Below are 20,218 nucleotides of genomic sequence, written 5' to 3'. Positions count from 1 at the left end.
TGGAGAAAGAACAGCAAATAAAGCCTAAGCCCAGCAGGAGAAGAGAAATAATAAAGATCAGAGCAGAAATCAATGAAATAGAAACCAAAAGAACAATAGAACAGATCAACGTAACTAGGAGCTGGTTCTTGAAAGAATTAATAAGATTGATAAACCCCTGGCCAGACTTATGAAAAAGAAAAAGAAAAAAAGAAAGGACCCAAATAAATAAAATCATGAATGAAAGAGGAGAGATCACAACCAACACCAAAGAAATACAAACAATTATAGGAACATATTATGAGCAACTATGTGCCAACAAATTAGATAATCTGGAAGAAATGGATGCATTCCTAGAGATGTACCAACTACCAAAACTGAACCAGGAAGAAATAGAAAACCTGAATAGACCCATAACCACTAAGGAAATTGAAGCAGTCATCAAAAATCTCCCAACAAACAAGAGCCCAGGGCCAGATGGCTTCCCCGGGGAAGTCTACCAAACATTTAAAGAAGAATTAATACCTATTCTTCTGAAACTGTTCCAAAAAGTAGAAATGGAAGGAAAACTTCCAAATTCATTTTATAAGGCCACCATTACCCTGATCTCAAAATCAGACAAAGACCCCATCGAAAAGGAGAATTACAGACCAATATCCTTGATGAACATGGATGCAAAAATTCTCACCAAAATACTAGCCAATAGGATCCAACAGTACATTAAAAGGATTATTCACCACGACCAAGTGGGATTTATCCCTGGGCTGCAAGGTTGGTTCAACATCCACAGATCAATCAATGTGATACAATACATTAATAAAAGAAAGAACAAGAACCATAGGATCGTCTCAATAGATGCAGAAAAAGCATTTGACAAAATGGCCTCCTTTCTTGATTAAAACTCCTCAGAGTGTAGGGATAGAGGGTACACAACTCAACACCATAAAAGCCATCTATGAAAATCCCACAGCGAATATCATTCTCAATGGGGAAAAACTGAGAGCTTTCCCCCTAAGGTCAGGAACATGGCAGCAATGTCCACTATCACCACTGCTATTCAACATAGTACTAGAAGTCCTAGCCACAGCAATCAGACAACAAAAAGAAATAAAAGGCATCCGAATCCGCAAAGAAGAAGTCAAGCTCTCACTCTTTGCAGATGATATGATACTTTATGTGGAAAACCCAAAAGACTCCACCCCAAAACTGCTAGAACTCATACAGTATGGTACTGGCACAAAAACAGACACATAGATCAACAGAACAGAATAGAGAGCCCAGAAATGGACCCTCAACTCTATGGTCAACTAATCTTCGACAAAGCAGGAAAGAACGTCCAATGGAAAAAAGACAGTCTCCTCAACAAATGGTGCTGGGAAAATCTGACAGCCACAGGCAGAAGAATGAAACTGGACCATTTCCTTACAGCATACACAAAAATAAACTCAAAATGGATAAAAGAACTAAATGTGAGACAGGAAGCAACCAAAATCCTAGGAGAAGAACATAGGCAGCAACCACTGTGACCTCAGCCTCAGTAACTTCTTGCTAGACGCGTCCCCAGAGGCAAGGGAAACAAAAGCAAAAATGAACTATTGGGACTTCATCAGGATAAAAAGCTTTTGCACAGCAAAGGAAACAGTCAACAAAACCAGAAGACAACCTACAGAATGTGAGAAAATATTTGCAAATGCCTTATCCGATAAAGGGCTAGTATCCAAAATCCATAAAGAACTTATCAAACTCAACATCTGAATAACAAATAATCTAATTAAGAAATGGGCAGAAGACATGAACAGACATTTTTCCAAAGAAGACATCCAAATGGCCAACAGACACATGAAAAAGTGCTCAACATCGATCGGCATCAGGGAAATACACATCAGAACCTCAACGAGATACCACCTCACACCAGTCAGAATAGCTAAAATTAGCAAGTCAGGAAACGACAGATGTTGGCGGGGATGCGGAGAAAGGGGAACCCTCTTACACTGTTGGTGGGAATGCAAGCTGGTACAGCTACTCTGGAAGATAGTATGGAGGTTCCTCAAAAAGTTGAAAAGAGAGCTACCCTATAACCCAGCAATTGCCCTACTGGGTATTTACCCCAAAGATACAAATGTAGTGATCCGAAGAGGCACTTGCACCCCTATGTTTATAGCAGCAATGTCCACAATAGCCAAACTATGGCAAGACCCAAGATGGCCATCAACAGATGAATGGATAAAGAAGATGTGGTATATATATACAATGGAATATTATGCAACCATCAAAAAATGAAATCTTGCCATTTGCAATGACGTGGATGGAACTACAGGGTATTATGCTAAGTGAAATAAGTCAATCCTATAAAGACATGTATCATATGATCTCACTGAAATGAGGAATTCTTAATCTCAGGAAACAAACTGAGGGTTTGTTTAGACATTGGGGAGGGTATGTGCTATGGTAAGCACTGTGAATTGTGTAAGACTGATGAATCATAGACCTGTACCTCTGAAACAAATAATACATTATATGTTAAAAAAATAAAAGAAGATAGTAGGAAGGGAAAAACGAAAGGGGGGGGCGGAAATCGGAAGGGGAGATGAACTATGAGAGACTGTGGACTCTGAGAAACAAACTGAGGGTTCCAGGGGGGATGATTTAGCCTGGTGATGGGTATTAAAGAGGGCTCGTGTTATACACAAACAATGAATCATGGAACACTACATCAATCAATCACTCAATCAATAAATAGGAAAAAAAAACAAACTGACGGTTGCTGGAGGGGAGTGGGGTGGGGGGATGGGTGACTGGGTGATGGACATTGGGGAGGGTATGTGTTGTGGTGAGTACTGGGTGTTATGTAAGACTGAATGAATCACAGACCTGTACCCCTGAAACAAATAATACATTATATGTTAATTTAAAAAAATGCTAGGCATTATGCTTTGTTTAGCAACATAATACAAGCAACTATGTTATTGATGATAGAATCATGGTAAGATTCTAGAGAACTTTGCTTCATCTGTCAAGCTCTCTTTATACTTTCGAAACTGCATTTCTTCCCTGGCACACTGAGTTTGTGGAAATAACTCACAGCAGCGGGATTCATCTTCATTAAAGTGACAGTCGGGCACTCCATCACATAGCAGGAGGGATGGGATACACTCGTTGCTCGAGCACTGGAACTCCATTTTACCACAGCGCTGAGGAGGGGGGCTGAGAGAACAATCCATTTCGTCAGAGCCGTCTATGCAATCTTCCTGTCCATTACATTTCCCCGAGAGAGGGACACACTGGCGTGTGTAGATACAAGAAAACTGATAGGCTTCACAGGGTGATGGCTGAGGTGCCACAGGACCTAAACAGAAAGCAAGTCGTTTTCGTATTAGGAGAATAATCGCTCTGTCCAGTGTTGAAACATTATAGGATACATTTACTCCCGGGTAAATATGAAACATTATGGTAATTTAAGTAAATTAATCTACAGTTAGGAATGATCAGAGCTCTACAAACATCCAGATGCTATTAGAGACTATGGCTCATCTTAACCTCAGAAACAACATTCTTAAAAAAACGACAATTTCAAATTAAAGGAGAAATTTTGGTTCATCTGTCTTAAATTTGACCACTAAATCAGATTTTCCTTGAGAGTAAAGATACTTTACACATTAAGTTAAGCACTTTGCAAAGCTGCGTTCACAGTTTTAGAATTTTGTGAAGGGAATTGTCATTCTACCAGTGGGTAGTTGATAAACATTTTGTGGTCTCCATTTGGGAAATTTGGCTCCTGAGACCCTGGTCAGGGCTGAGTCACAGAGGCAGACATCTGCCATGGGTTTGTCACACTGCTCGTTGCCCTTGGCTCTTGATGACAGCTCAAAGGTCACAAGCTGCAGTATCTAAAGCGCCAGTGAAATCATAATGGATGGCAAGATACTGTACTAGCAGGAATCTTGAAGATAATGTAGTTCAAATCCAACCGACTTATTTTTCAAATGAGGCCCATAAATTTTGAGTGTCCAAAGACACAATACTAGTTTAATAAATTTTTAGCACATGAAACTATTCCGCAACAATGGTTTAAATCAGCTCTAAGCCAAAACCTAAAGCATGAGGAAAGACTGTTGACTTGCTGCAATTTCCAGAGGTCAGAAATATATGAGAATATACATAATTGCACTAATTTGCTGGAATCATCCTTACACCTCATATTGTCTGAGAGTTGGTGATGGACTCATCAGTATATTAAGGGAAAAAAAATAGTCAGATAATAGTGGGGACCAGTTCAGCAATAGTTTTGGGTTCTTCACATTTTAAAACAACTTTTATTCATAAATTATTTAAATTACATATAAGATTATATATTATATCTTATATAGAAGATATATGATATAATTATGATTATATAATTATATATGATATAGATTATATATTATATGTAAGATTATATAAGAATAATTATAATGTAATTAATTATATAGTTATATAAGAATAATTTGTTTTATGCATTAGGATGATGATGTGAATTTATTTAAAAAAATGAAATTTGAAAGTTCCTCTTCCTCTCGACTCACTCAGTAGTGGCAACATATCCAGGATATATTTAGATTCAAACTCTGTGGTGAAAGCCATATATTTGAGGGAACCTTTCATGGAAACAAGCATACTGAACTGGGGTAAATGCATGACTCTGAGACCCCGCTACCATGTTCTTACCTCACGACTGACAGGTCAGAGCGGCATATAGAGTTGTAGTGCTCCAACATACACCTCAGAAACTCAAACTTAGAAAGTAAATTGGATTTAAGTTTTTATACCTTTATACACACACACACACACACACACATATCCATTAGATTAATCCCACATTTAAGGAAAGGCAGACATTCTTAATTTGATTTTTTTCTAAAATATTTTATGCACTGAACTTAATATCTTTATGAGCTGAAAAAGAAATGAAGGAATTAATTTTCCATATTCCAAGACAAGCACAAATTCCTTATGCTTCTCTCCTGTTCAGAATGGTGTGTGTGCGTGTGTGTGTGTATTCCTTTTCATTTGGAGGTAGGGATTCCATTATTTCAGAATTCTTTACAGCAGAAGGTACTCAGAACTCACTTGTTCTAGGTCCTTCTTTACAAGGAAGTTGGTGGGTTTTTGCTGCCTTCTGTGGTGTCTGTCTTGGGCTGCCCAGGTTCCTGCACCCAGATCAAGGTGTTCTATCCCACAGCTGCCGGGAGGTTTTCAGACAGCTCACAGCTCCAGTCCCGGGAACTTCCCTCTAAAGTTACACACCCTCCCGGGAACAGCTCCCTGGTGCACTGGGCATACAACGGCCTGGCCCCTATGCCTCAGTTAGGGGCATCTCTGAAAGGGCCAGTGTGATTTCAGAGTCCCCGTGACATCGGCCGAGGCCCCTACTGCGCCTGCATTGCCCCCTACCGTCCCTCTGCCCAGTCGCCCTCCCTTTGCTCCACAGGCTTGTTGCTGGGAGAATTTCCAGTCAGCTTGCTGCACAGGAATCTCTGCCTCGGGGTCCACTTCCCTGGGAACCAGACCGAAGATACTCTCTAACCACCAAAATGTATCTTGTTTTACTGAATTTCTCTGAATCACTTCTTAAATTTTTCACTAAAGTGTTTCTGATGCAAGAGGAACATGAACTTGCATCCCTAGGGGAGTCTAAATAGGATCTTAGCCAGAAGCAGTTCTCCATACGCTCAGCATTTCTCTTAAGTCTCGTTTTATCTAATGAAAATTCTGTATTCTACTCCAGAATATATCCATGCTTTTTTTTTTTTTAATATAAAAAAAAACTTCCTCCAGGTATTCAAATGAAATGAGTACTCTGGGAAGACATGGCATATTTATCTTCTGAATTCAATGCGTTCTGCTGCACAATCCTTTTGAGAAGTTAAGAAAGTGTTCTTAAAATGTTAATAAACGTTATTTATTCTTGGGTCTCACCCGTGGAGTCAGCTAATCATTACAGGTGATATCTTTCTCATATAATTCTGTAAAAAATGAAATTAAGTATTAATTTTTCTTTTTTATAACCAGAAGATTCTCAGCACCATCTTAAATACATATTACTAAATGAAAAAAAAAAAAAAAAAGTCAGTCTGAAAAGACTACATAGTGCCAGATTCTAACTCTATGATATTCTGGAAAATGCCAAACTGTGGAGACAGTAAAATGCTCAGTGGTTGCCAGGGGTTGCGGGGGAAGAAGAGATAAAGGAGTGGAGCACAGGGGATTTTTAGAGCAGGGAAATTCTTCTGTATGACAGTATAATGGTGGGTACATGTCATGCCAAAGACTACATGTTTGTGTCCCCCCAATTTCATATGCGGAAAATGTGATGATATCTGGAGGTGGGGCCTTCCCGAGGTGATTAGCTTATGAGGGTAGAGCCCTCATGAACATAACTCTTGCTCCTTCCACCTTGTGAGGACACAGCAAGAAAGCATCATCTAAGAGAAAGCAGCAGTAATATACCTCCGAATCTATATTCTAGCCTGTAACTCATACTTGGTGTTTTTCTTCTGAAATTTCTATGTTCTAGTTTCTCCAAATCCCTTCTAAAATTCAACATTTAAAGTACACAATTCTGGGGCGCCTGGGTGGCTCAGTCATTAAGCGTCTGCCTTCAGCTCAGGTCATGATCCCAGGGTCCTGGGATCGAGCCCCGCATCGGGCTCCCTGCTCCGCGGGAAGCCTGCTTCTCCCTCTCCAGCTCCCCCTGCTTGTGTACCCTCTCTCACTGTGTCTCTCTCTGTCAAATAAATAAATAAAATCTTTAAAAAAAAAAATAAAGTACACAATTCTTTCAGGGTGCCTAGGTGGCTCAGTTGGTTACACGTCCAACGCTTGATTTCAGCTCAGGTCATGATCTCAGGGTCGTGGGATCGAGCCCCGTGTCGGGCTCCACACTCAGCACTGAGTCTACTTGTCCCTCTCCCTCTGCTCCTCTCCCTGCATGCACTCTCTCTAATAAATAAAATCTTTAAAAAAAATAAAGTACACAATACTTTGATAAATGTAGTATGCATAGGCCAAGCACATTGACCTGTTACTTACCAGGCCCAGTGAGCTGCTTAGTCAGGTTGTTTAAAACCAGTGGAACTAAAATGCAAGGTCAGTGAACACATAAGGGGAACAGTGCCAGATCAGCCCCAACCCTAGCATGCTTTGTTGGAAATGCACGTTGTTGTTCACTATATGAGGGGGTGCCTTTGTGGAAGAGCATAATGTGATCAGAGCAAAACTAAGACCAACGCCAGGAAAGTGAGCTGAAATAGCACATTTAGGGCAAACAGCGTCCTTTCCATATACCCCTAGGGGTACCATCAGAATAGAAAAAGTGAAAGAAAGTAAGAGAGAGAGGGGATTGCTCACATGGTGGAGACCGTGACAGAGGGAGAGACAAGCACTCCCAAGAAAATGGTGGACTCATTTTGACAATATGATTCACTGTTGAACTTAAAGGTGCTTCTTCTTGTTTTTAAGTCACCCTTTCTCAGGCTGTATCTGATGGGAGGTATTGCATGGATCTGAGGCTGGAGCAGGAAGAAGCCAGAGGCCGGTGTGAAAGCTTAGTGCATGTGCGCACATGCGCACACACGCACTAATATACTATCTCATATTAGCTGTGGGGGAAGGTGTCTCAAATGAATTACAAGTCTAACGTGTGCTGAGATCACTAATGAAGTGCATCTCATGTTACACTTTGCAATTGATTTACTCTCTGTACATTGGAGCCGATTCCAGGCTGTACCAAGAGTAAAGCTACACTGACTCACTATATCCCACCAAGGATGCTTTCTCCAGGGGAGAAAAAGCGTGGATCAGCATCATAAAGCAGCATCATAAAGTGTTCCTAAGTCACTGCTCTCTTGTCCGCATCGCATTAGGTGTGTGATAAGCACATGAGCATTCACTTTTGTGTGTTTCGGCAAAAACAGGTTAAGAAATGTTGCTTTAGGGTGCCTGGGTGGCTCAGTTGGTTAAGCGACTGCCTTCGGCTCAGGTCATGATCCTGGAGTCCCTGGATCGAGTCCCGCATCGGGCTCCCCGCTCAGTGGGGAGTCTGCTTCTCCCTATGACCCTCACCCCTCTCATGTGCTCTCTCTCTCTCATTCTCTCTGTCTCAAATAAATAAATAAAAATTAAAAAAAAAAAAAAAGAAATGTTGCTTTAGAGTATAGGGGATTTGTGTGCAAGTTTGTTTTGAGAAGAGTGATTCTGAAACCAGTGGAAAATCCCACAATGGAAGCTATACTAGCGCCATCAAGAAAGAGTAGCTGCATCACTGTGACCACCTATTTGCCACATCTTTACTCAATTTTTGCTCAGAGTTGTGATTTCACATTGAGTTTAGACAATCCAAGTCAGAGGTCGAGAAGTTTCAACCTTCGTTTGAAAATACAGTGACACCTTAATGTCCAAAAAGTTAATGGCATGAGGTGTGTGCTCAATAAGTATTTCTTAAACTGATGGATAATAAATCAATGGTTTAAATAGTTTTACTTTCCTTGATAATATGCAGTGAAATAACCAAAATGGATAAAATAAAGAATGCATTGACAAAATGACTGTTTCTATTGATTTAATAAGCCACAAAACAGGGTAGATCAGAAAAACAGAAACTGAAACATTCTCTAAAAAATAACCTTCCAATATATTTTAATAAATCTATAATTTAGCAACTGAAGCTATCATACATTCATATGGACACTATGGGTTTTTACCAATTGCTTCAGAAGTTCTATGGGATTTTACATAAAGGACTTTGACAAACAACACTCTCTATATGAATAAATCTGCCCTTTGGTTTTGTAATAAATCTCAGGACAGGGAAAAGAAAAAACAAAAACAAAACACCTGGGATAAAGGGGAGCTGACATTGTTAACTAACATTCATATTCCCAGTAACTAAGACACTCTTCTGAAAACCATATTGTGCTTCATTCTGTGCTCTGCACACAGTCATAATTCCTGATATTTGAGGTATTTCTTTGTCCTCTTACAGGTTGTTGAGTTTCCTTGGTCATTCAGTTTGGGAAGCAGTTGAAATGTCTTTCTTATACCAATAAAAATTACTTTATACTGATAATTTACAGTGAAACGTTCTTACGATTTTCATATAAATTCAATAAAAGCCTAAAGTGCCAAGGACAATCCGATGGATTTTTATCTTTATGAATAATATGCTTAATGAAGGCGAAATTGATTGCCTGTTTTAAAAGGAAAAAAGTATGCACAAGGAAGTTCAGTTTTAAAGAGGAGGAAGTAAGCTCTTGCCAAATATTGCCATACTCAATGACATAAATGGTAAAATGCTTGCTATAAAATTCATCAGTTATAAATTGGTAATTGTTTGTCTCTGGCACAGATCTCATTAACAATACTCAGAAAGATCACACAAAAATTATAAGACTATAGGAGGGGGAAAATATTATATACACACACATATGTATATATTTAATTTTAATTCTTCAGAACTCTTGGTTTGAGGGTATTTTGAGTTATAATTTTACGTTCATATTTCCTGAAGGACCCTTCATAAAGTATAAAAATGTTCCTTTCTTTTTTCATTGATAATGGTTATCTCTAATTTGGAGTCCTGAGAGAATCATTTTGATCTTATTTAATTTCCATATCTAATAGCTTAAATATTCCTGGAAAGATGGGATGTGACCTCTGTTTGGACTAAAGAGAAACAAAAGAGTGTGGTGTACACAGAGACGTCTGAGGAGTAGGCAGAGTATCTGAGAAGTCAGGAGGGCTTATTTGGCTTGTCAGAAGGGCTACACGAACAAGAAAAATCAAAAGTCTGACAGAAGAGACAAAAGTAAGGGAAATCTAAAAGCTTCCAGAAGTTGGATCCAGTGTGGAAGCTGATAAGAGCCTGAGAACAGATGCCAAACAGAAAGTGATCATTATTTTCAAAGTGAAGAGTTGCAGCCACTCAAGGCTAAGCTAAAATAAATATAGAAGAAAGCTGAAAGAATTTCAAAATGTATATAGACATACATATAATGCCCTTATATGTGTATGTGTACATTTGTACAAATATTGTGTGTACACATGTATGCACACATGCACACGTGCACATCGGAGGGTGGTTTGAAATCACAGAGCTCTTCACGAGTGATAGAAACGGTGGAGGAGAAGGGCTGGGTGGGGGATGGTGGGCAACATAAGGAAAGAGCACACGAGGCTGTGGAGGGGTGAATGCCTTACTGCCCGAGTTCCCGCTCTCCCCCAGCTCATATGGAGGTCGCACACTTGAAAGAAAAGAATATATTTAGGGAAAATCAAGAGCTGAGGAAACAGGACCTATGACAAAGGCCCCCAAAGAGTTATCACTTTTACTCCACATCAACGTTTGCCACGATTATGGCCAATTCCTTCCTAACAAAAAAATAGTGATAGTAACGTAAATGACTGAAATTGCATAAATGAAGAATTCACTGCCATCATCTAACCCCAAATAACCTAAAACGTGTGTGAATGTGGGAACACATATACAAATATAAAATGTTGCTGGTCATTTCTTTCTTGTCATGAGGCCTGGAACGCAGAGAGAGCCTAGTGGATTAACAGATTCATTCCTATTTTATCATTTCCAGATGGTGCGGCCGTTCCTGGTCAGACATATCTATGCTGGTGTGGCCTCCATTATGCACAGTGTTATGTACTTGACCTAATCTAATGCTATTGTTCACTTGGTAGCTCTGGCCCACATTAACTGCAACTCTATTGAATAGTTAAAAAAAAGGATTCCCCATATGCTGAACTCTTGACTTCTAATTTTAGGGCCCTTATTATTAAATACATTCCTTTTTAAATTCATGCTTCATATTGCTTCCAGTTTACATTCCCCAAAGGAAGACTCCTACTCAAAAATGGTTCTCCAGTGCCTTACAGGATTAAATCCACTGTCCTTACGGGATGAAGTACCACTGTCCTGATGCCAGCCTCATCCATGTTCTCCCTCTCAAACCTACAACTGCGGAGGAAATAATGAACATTGCAGATATGATGGTATTATACTCTTTGCTGGCTCGGAAGGGACCGGGGAAAGAAAATGTTGTTGTCAATCTTGTAAGTAGGAAAGCTTTACTTACAGAAATTTTGAGTATTTTGGCACCGATCAATTATTAGATTTTTGTCTCAGTGAAGGAGGCTTGAGATGGAGAGTGGACAGCTATGTCTCCATCACACACCAGAAATATATGAAGGAAATCTAGAGAGTTTCAAGCAAGCTGTCAGTGAGGGAATGTTGTTCAATTCCATACACACTTTAGAAACACCTGTTGTACATGTCTCAGGAAGGCCAAAGGAGAGAGAGATGATTTACTGAGGCAGGTGGTAGAGAAGACCACTCAGGAGTCAAATATAATTCTACAGTGGTCTTTCAGAGACCTCTCAGCTCTAGTGTCTTGACTACTTCTATGACCCAACCAGAGAAAATGGCTGATACCATGACTTCCAGTTAATAGGGTACCGGCGCTAGAGACAGAGATAAATCGAGCTATGTTTAATCAATATTAATTTTGAGAAATATTAATCAGTAGCTTTACCTCTAAGTTCAGAGTGTTGTATATGATTGAATTATTATTATTTAAAAAGCCATATAATTGTTAAGATTAATTTTTGCCTTTCTGATGAAATGATTAAAAGTGATTACTTTGAAGTATATTGGGTTATCTTGCCCCATATGGAATTCTACGGAAGGCATGACTAACATTATGTTAATTATATTACAATCAGAAAGACCAGAAGGAGCAAACAGCAAGGTCAGAATATTCTAGAACTTGGACTGACCTCCTAATTGATCAATCATTTGCTCCATCTGGCAGAAACAACCCAGCCTATCATTTCTTTTTTTAAAGATTTTATTTATTTATTTGAGAGAGAGAGAGACACAGTGAGAGAGGGAACACGAGCATGGGAAGTGGGAGAGGGGGAAGCAGACTTCCCGCAAAGCAGAGAGCCCGATGCGGGACTTGATCCCATGACCCTGGGACCATGACCTGAGCCGAAGGCAGACGCTTAACAACTGAGCCACCCAGGTGCCCCAGACTGTCATTTCTTTAGACCTGTTTTTACCAAAACCTGGTTATTTCTCTAACCTCATGTTTTCTATTTTGAGCAAGTTTATATTAGCAAAAATAACTCCTACATATAAACCCATTTATTCTTTGTTAAGCCAAGAAAGTTGTGTTTTATTTGTTGTTGTTGTTTTCTGTTTTTGCCACTTCCAACTATTTCCAGAAAGAGTAACCAGTCCTTTCTGGGTAAAATGTTGTCACATGCCAATAAGATGTTACCAGAAAAAAAACTGTTATCGGAATTGTTGAAGTCATTTGATTTTTAATTAAAAAAAAAATCTTTTTTTTTTTTTTTTTTTTTAGTGAAGCAGTGTTGCTTTTTTATCCTATTTCTTAGGCAACAAACAAACAAACTTGTTTTCTTAAAGTTTGGATGTTTTCCAGGTAACAACATATGTGTTCCAGGGAATTAGGAAAACCATAATGAAAGTATAGACTCTAATAGCCCAAGAGAACAAAACAGAGCCAGATTGACCTTGGCAATGAAAAGCTCCCAGAATCTCTCAGACACACTTGGCCTGGTAAAACGGTTGGCCCTATTTCTGAGTGAAAAGAAAGGATTTGGCAAAGGTTATGATAATTTCCAAACATGACTAGGAATTTAGGAGTTGATTACTGCTTTCATATGGTAGAGAAATGGCTATATCACTACACCAGGTTTTGTTTTACATAGACATCATAGTACTTATACATTCAAGTATATATTATGTATTTATGTGCCATACATACAGAAATATATGTTTATATGATAATATCAGTGTTCACATAAAAGCATTCACCTTTAAGACAGTTAGAACAGTAACCTGTGGTTTATCTTCAGGTTCAGAGTGAGGCACTTGTCAAATTCAGCTAGGCTAACAGAGTTCATATCGGGACTGAGTTTTCTATGGTTTTCATTTGGACTTTTTCCCCCTAATTTAACAAAATTCCTTCCAGTCTGATGATCAGCAAGAAATCAAATAAGAACCGTCTCATAGTATAACATGCAAGTTGCTCCAAATGCAGACAAGGGGAAATCCAGGTCTTGTTCACATAAGCCTGCCTGGTATTAGCATTTAATGCCATTTTCTGGTTCTTGTGTTTTGTTTTTCCTTTAAATGTAACATCCCTTCCCAGGGTAGAAAGGAATTATCCCAACCTTTGATAAAATGTGAGGACTTTATGACCCACAATAATAGATTTAAAATCTAACAATATTCTAGAAGCCAATAAGTGAGCTGGGATGGACTGATTACCATTTTCTTTTGGCTTTTTTGTAATTATCACTATTAATTTTAAAATTAGGCTCATGAATCACTAACTGAAACAAAATTATAAAAATGAACATACATTAAAATCATGTTTTAAATAATTCATCTATAATTACCATATCACTTCTGATATAAAATGAGTATCTATTCTGTATCATATGCTGACTTGAAATTTATTTTATATTTTTCTCAATCAACCTAAAAGTTAAAGATCACTCATTCTCACTAATATTAAAACACACACACACACACACACATACACACACACAAAACAAGATGACAATGGTGATTTTTTAACATGGACCAAAAAAATGACAGAAAATAAGCCATGCATATCACAAAACACCATGTAAGCTATATTATAGGAGAGCTGTAAACTTCAGGCTAGGAAAATCTGCAATAGGGTTTGGCTTCCCTATATTGGGGAGTATTAAGGATAAATTCATGAAAAAGGCAGTTTTGCTCTGCCCATCAAAGTGGAAAAGCATTTACACAAGAGAAGGTAAAGGGCAGGGCGTTTCTAGCCAGAGAAGTGGTGGGACCAAAGTCATGGAGGTAGAAGGCTATGGGGCATGGCTGGACAGAGGCAGGGGGTCTCATTCTGAGGGATTATTTCATAGACAGAGACAGATAAGACAAGAGTTGTACTAAAGGATACGAAGCTTATTTAGTAGGTAATTGAGAGCCTCTAAGCATTTTTCTTTATAACTTGTATGAATTTGTGTATTTTGATCAGTTTCCCTTTTATTTCCCCTCTCTCCATTAGAGTACAGACAGATAATTTATTATTCCTAGTTAACTTTATAATTTGGTCCATATGCTGCAGAGTATTCAAGCTTGATTATGAGCAACAAGAGAACTGGCCATCATGAAGGCCTGGATGATGTGGAGATGAGATATTAGAGCATAACCTAGGGGACCCTGAAGCATGGGCTTGGTCAAGGGTATGCTTCCAACTAGCAATTTTAATTCTGATGTAGTGACACAGGGACTGTTAGAAATCATTCAGAGTGATGACAGGGGAGTAGACAGACCAGTTTCCAAAGCAAGTATTCAAAGACTGTGGAATTAGCCAGTTTTACCCTCTGATGTACTTCATCTCACTTGCTTCCCACTCATTTTTCTGAGTTAGATTCTCAGCATTCCATTTAATTTTTGGAACTATCCAAAATCCTTTCAACAAACTTAGTTTCGACTTAAGTTAGCTCAAGTCAGATTCTGTTACTTGAAAAAAAAATTTGTTATTGTGTTGAATAAGAAAGATGCCAGATCTACTTTTCTGGATCTTACTCTATCATAGGTCCTAGAAGATGAATTTGGTAGTTCTTTACATGTCAGTAAATTAGATAAATCAGTTATGAAGCCATTACAGAGATATGGATGAGTAATAAGGATGCCTTGAACTAGAGTTTGAGCAGTAAAATGGAAGCAAGGGGGGAAAAAAGAAGGCAAAACCTATAGAATGTGTTGCCTGAGGTGTGTTTAGACTAAGGTAATGGGGGGGGGGTTAAAAAAAACAAAACAAAAACAAAAAACTTCTAAACTTCTATTCATAACTGCCCTTCCAATCCAAATCCAGGACAGCACACAGTAGATTCTCAACTTACACCGGCTGAATGAAGGGCAGGCCTGCTCAAGTTCACCAATACACCGAAGAGTGATGAGCCTTCTCTAACTGCAGTGACACCTCTGTTCTCACCTGTCTGCCCTTACACTTGCACCCCCTTACCTGTCCCCGCCTCTTTCTCTCTGGACTCACTCCCTTTCTCTGTCATTCTCTATGCATTCCTTTCATTTTCCTGATCCTCTTGTACAATTCTAGCCCTGCCTGATCATAAAATGGCAGATTTGGAAGGGACTTAGGAGATCGTCTACTTCATTTCCCTGATGACGAAACATGGTCTAAGGAGTTAAAATGATTTTCTCAGAATTATACAGTGATTTAGTGAGACAGTCATGATTTAGACTTGTGTCTCCACAATTTTAGTCCAGCTGTCACCTCTCCACCACTCAGTACATATTTACTCCAAATGTCACATAACACTTTACGTCACCTCTCCCCAGATCTTCAAGTGAATCCAGTGGAGTTGCAACCAGGTTATTTGGTGGTATTGCATGCTCCCTGGCATGTCACTATGGGGTTCCTGATACTCCCATTGGAGAAACATTGGTTTAATTGATGATTTTCTAAAAATGTCTGCCTGAATCAACCATGAAGCATTGCTGTACAAACTACACCTAGAGATTCTGGATTTTGGATGGGAGTTTGGTTGGAGGCACTTTTACAGAAACTTACAGAAAGAAGACATGGTTTAATGCCAGAGGTCTTATTGTTTTTTAACTGTCCTCAAAAGTAGAATCTGTTCTATAACACAGTGGGCAAGAACCTTCTTATACTTAAGCAAATGTTAGCAACTCTGCTCACATAATCAGTTACAATTGTTATTATGATTATTTAGAATAATAGTAACTTTTCAGCCCAAATTTCCTAGTCCTTGTGTTAAGCTCTGGAGATGAAATAGACAAGCTCCTCTTGCTCTTGAGGAGCTCAAAATTAGTGGGAAGTGATGTATAAATGCATGTAAGTGTATGTATGTGTATATATGTATGTATACACATATGTATGTATGTTTGCTTGCATGTGTGTGAGAAGAGCTAAGAATAAGTAGGGGAAGGAAAGAAACAGAAGATATAGGACAGAGAAGACTTTGATGGAACAGTGACTGGAAGGAACTAAGAAAGGAAATGACCAAGAACATGTGCTCTTGGAAAGACTGAGGGTTTTCCCTGAGACAAATAGTGACAAAAAAGGTGTTTGGTTGTGGATACAGGCACATTTAGAGGTGGAAAAAAAAAAGGTTAAGGGAGTTTGTTACAAAAGGGGGTTATTTTCTATTCAAAGGATATAAGAACATTGGCAGAGTGAGGAAATTTCAAGGGAATAGCTGGGAGATTTGAGGACTGTTGTAGAAAAAAGCAGTGCCAGGGAATGGGAAATAGATGTGTGTAGGACCCTTGACCACCAGCTAAGGTGATAAACCAAAACTTTTAGTGGTCCCAATGAGCATGACCAGCAGCAGCCTGGAAAATACAAATGGTTATAGTAACCCAATTTCAAAGACTGATAAGGCCATTATGACTGAACATGACCTGGATATTTGTATTTATTCTAGAGTCTGATAAATAAATGTGCTAATACATACAATGCCTGGCACATAATTAGAACCCAAATTTATCTTTAAAAAATTGGACATAGGGGCACTTGGGTAGCTCAGATGGTTAAGCGTCTGCCTTCAGCTCAGGTCATGATCCCAGGGTCCTGGGATCCAGCCCTGCGTCAGGCTCCCTGCTCAGCGAGGAGTCTGCTTCTCCCTCTCCCTCTGACCCCCTCCCCCTGTTAGTGCTCTCTCTCTCTCTCTCAAATGAATAAATAAAAAATCTTTTAAACAATTAATAAAAAATAAAAAAATTGGACATAAAATAATTCAAAGTACTGATTGAGAATGGAATTGAGATGTTAGATCATTAGATCTGGGATTATTAGGAAAAAAGTATAAAGAAGCTATTTTATAGAAGAAAGCAGGAAGCACTGAGAATCTAGAATTGTATTTTTTTTCTTGTTAATTATGTTTGAAAACAGGTTTAGGAGGAGTAATCAGGAAGTAGAGGATATAATGATCAGATGAAACTTTCAACCCTAAAATTTCAGACAAGATGATAAGATCCAGGATGTAAGTGTGGGAGCTGGTTATGGAGGAAGAATATTTATGAAGGTAACTAGAATTGAAAAGGTTAACCTTTTATATAGGCTGAGTGACCTGGAAGTTGAAATTGCCCAGGACTTAGGATCCAGAAAAAAAACCATTGGAAGGGTAAGAACCCAGATGTGTGGCCTTAAAAAGAAGAAAATTAAAAAAAAATTTTTTTTTAATTTCTATTTTTTTAAGTAATCTCTACACTTAATGTGGGGCTTGAATTTACAGCACTGAGATCAAGAGTCACATACTCTACAGACTGAGCCAGCCAGGCGCCCCCAAAAGAAGAAACTTTTAAATAACTCTATAAAAATAAAATTCTGAATGAGGCATAGAGTAGCCAGAAAGACAATGACCTTATTATTTCACATTGAAAATCTGAAGACTTTATAAAGAACAAATGGCCACTTAAGCGGAAGCATCGTAAATAGGAGAAATTCAGATTTCAGTTAAGGGAATGATTTCTTACAAAAACCGTTATTGACAAGACTCTTGTTTTGACTATGAATTCTAGATTGTACAGTAGAAACACTGAGGAGAAGGGAAATGGTCCAGGGAATGGGGGAAAGCTAATTTGGATGGAAAAGATACTTTGGAAGATGATAGGTGACCAGAAGAATCCTTTTGTAGTTCTTGTGAACCTTTAGAAATAAAGAAAGTAGATAATAATGCTCTTCTAATGAAACTAACTTTCCCCTATGTCTCTTTAGGACTGTAATCAAAGTAATTTGATTGCCTAGAGGGCATGAAAACTTGATGGCTAAGCTCATGGCCAGAAAAACTTTACCTCCTACAACATTACCTCCTACAACATATACTGATCTTCTTTCAATGTATGAATAGTACTGGACCTGGAAACAAATGTTATTCAGCAGGAATTCCCAGTTCTTCTATATTTGGATAGTAAAACAATCCTTATACACCCCATCTACTAAAGAAATCACTTACCTCCAGAGACACATTCTGGGGTGAAAGTGATGTCATCAAGGGCAATAAAGATTTCCTCATTTCCAGCCAAATCAGCTTCAAATGCCACTTTAAATGCACTGTTACTGGAGAGAGGGACATGCCCATACATCCAACCAGTTCTTTTGCTTCCAATCACTGACCACACGAGGATGTTTAGTCCAGATTCCTCAATGGTATATACCTAATAATGGGGGCAAAAAAAGAAAAAGCAACTCTTTATGGTTTGGATGTTAGAGATATATGGACGTCCTGGTTGTTAACAGAAGAATGGAGTCTGGCAATGGGACAGCACGACACCTTGACTATAATACTTTCTGTCTCACAAACTGGGGTTACAGAGCGAGTTATATTTTCTTTAAGTAGTCAGACCTTTGTTTGGTTTTGTCATGTCAATTTCTGTGTATCACAGTGGGCATGGCCAAAACCTGTAACTATCTTAAGAATCTAAAAGAGCTGGAAGGAGCTATAAAACTAGAATTTCTCATTGCTAAAGGACTTTGTCCATGTTTCCCCAAGGTTGATTTAAAAGAAGAGAACACTTATCGTAAGTGAACATGATCATATACAAGTCATTTCGGAAGCCAAAGTAATGTGCATAACATATTTAGTATTTTGACAAACAGAGAATCTTCCTGAATTAACTAACTAACATCAATACCCAGGACTTTTTAAATGCAAGGATTAACAGACTGAACACATAAAAAGTGAAATAGCAATAAAGTTAGCTTTGAAACCAACCACCAGGCCAAGTTCCAATAATCTTTTTGAACAGTAAAAAACAATTCAAAACAAAAAATGCCATTTCCTAGTGCTCTTCAAAAACAACAACAAAAACAGGCAAGGCAGTAAACATATTTTTCTATACTACCTTTCTGTACCTAACTTTCAGTTATCATTTCCCTAGAAATGATAGTTATATTATATATATATATGTATATGTATATATATAAATGCATGTTAGCAATCACTTACACAACTCTTTCTTTTACATGGGAAAAAATATGACTCAGAAAAAAGAAAACACATAATAATAATTTTCTTCTATTGCAACAGTGTTTTTGTCCAATAACATTGCTCCCTACTAAAAAAATCCTACTTTCTCACTTTTTTTTCTTAGTATCAAAATTTATCTAAAGATAATTTATCCTACAAAAGTTTATCTAAATTTTATACTATCAGGAGAAAATAACACCACTCATTCTGTTGCAGTAATGATACGAAATTGTATGGCATTCTAGAAATACTCCCAAGAGCTACCAAATTATCTAGAGCCAGAAATTAGCATGCTGCTAATGTTACTATTACAGAAAGTCTAAGTCAGAAATCCAGCTATTAATGGAAGTTAAAAAAAATTTAAAAACCATCAAGATGATCATACAGAAAGAAAAATAGAAAAACTTGCCCCAAATTTGGAAACCTGAAAAGTGAGATTTAACATCAACAGTATGGAAAAGCACATATTTCCTAAGCAAAAAGCACTTTTTATATTGATTCCTCAATAAATGAAATAAACTAAAAGTCAGTATGAAGGGAATCTGGGTCAACCGAGTGTTTCCAGTCTCACACATAAGCAAACACTCATCCCAAAGCTCTAAGATCTGGTCGGTACCTATTTATTAAATAAACACAAATTACCTCCATTTTAAAAAAATTAAAAAGGTAAGAAGGTTCCAATTAAATATGATAACAGGACAACTTTATAAAGTCAACCTAAGTTGAATTATCTTTTTTTCTTCATAAATCCTGAGTTACAACATGAAGATTTAAAAGGGGATGACTTTATTTTATTTTATAACTCTTTTTCTGGAAAAAAAACAATTCAGAAAACCAAATTACATGAAAACACAACCCAACATGTTTTGCTTTTTTCAAAACCCTAGTATAAATGTATTTTATTAATATATCTATTTTTATTAGTTTTTCATTTCATTTTTCTTTCAGTCATCTTAATCTTCAATTAATCTTACATGCTCTTGCCAAATTCCATTTCCCTCATTCTTTTACTCTGCTTCTCCTAAATCCACCGTGACATCCCCTGCCTGTTCTCCCACCCCCGTGCCCCATCATGAGCATTAACTCTCTAATAGACTTCAACCAATGGTACCCAATATTTTACCCTACTATACTCCTCATTCATTCTGATAAACTTCACTATTTC

The 20,218-nt window shown here is 38.0% G+C and overlaps 1 protein-coding gene across 1 annotated transcript in view; it reads right to left on the bottom strand.

Moving 5' to 3' along the window:
- MALRD1 (MAM and LDL receptor class A domain containing 1) overlaps nt 1-20,218 on the bottom strand; it is an 803,589-nt gene that overhangs the window by 146,194 nt on the left and 637,177 nt on the right. The window contains exons 34-35 of the mRNA XM_032425534.1: nt 18,040-18,241; nt 3,062-3,325 (exon numbers count right to left, since the gene is read on the bottom strand). Coding sequence (XP_032281425.1) covers nt 3,062-3,325; nt 18,040-18,241 — 466 coding nt within the window. The remainder of the gene's footprint in view (nt 1-3,061; nt 3,326-18,039; nt 18,242-20,218) is intronic.

This window comes from Phoca vitulina, unplaced genomic scaffold (genome assembly GCF_004348235.1).
Source record: "Phoca vitulina isolate PV1807 unplaced genomic scaffold, GSC_HSeal_1.0 scaffold33, whole genome shotgun sequence".
NCBI classification, from domain to species: domain Eukaryota; kingdom Metazoa; phylum Chordata; class Mammalia; order Carnivora; family Phocidae; genus Phoca; species Phoca vitulina.
Note: the sequence above shows the minus strand (reverse complement) of the source record. Positions and strands in the feature narration are given on the sequence as shown.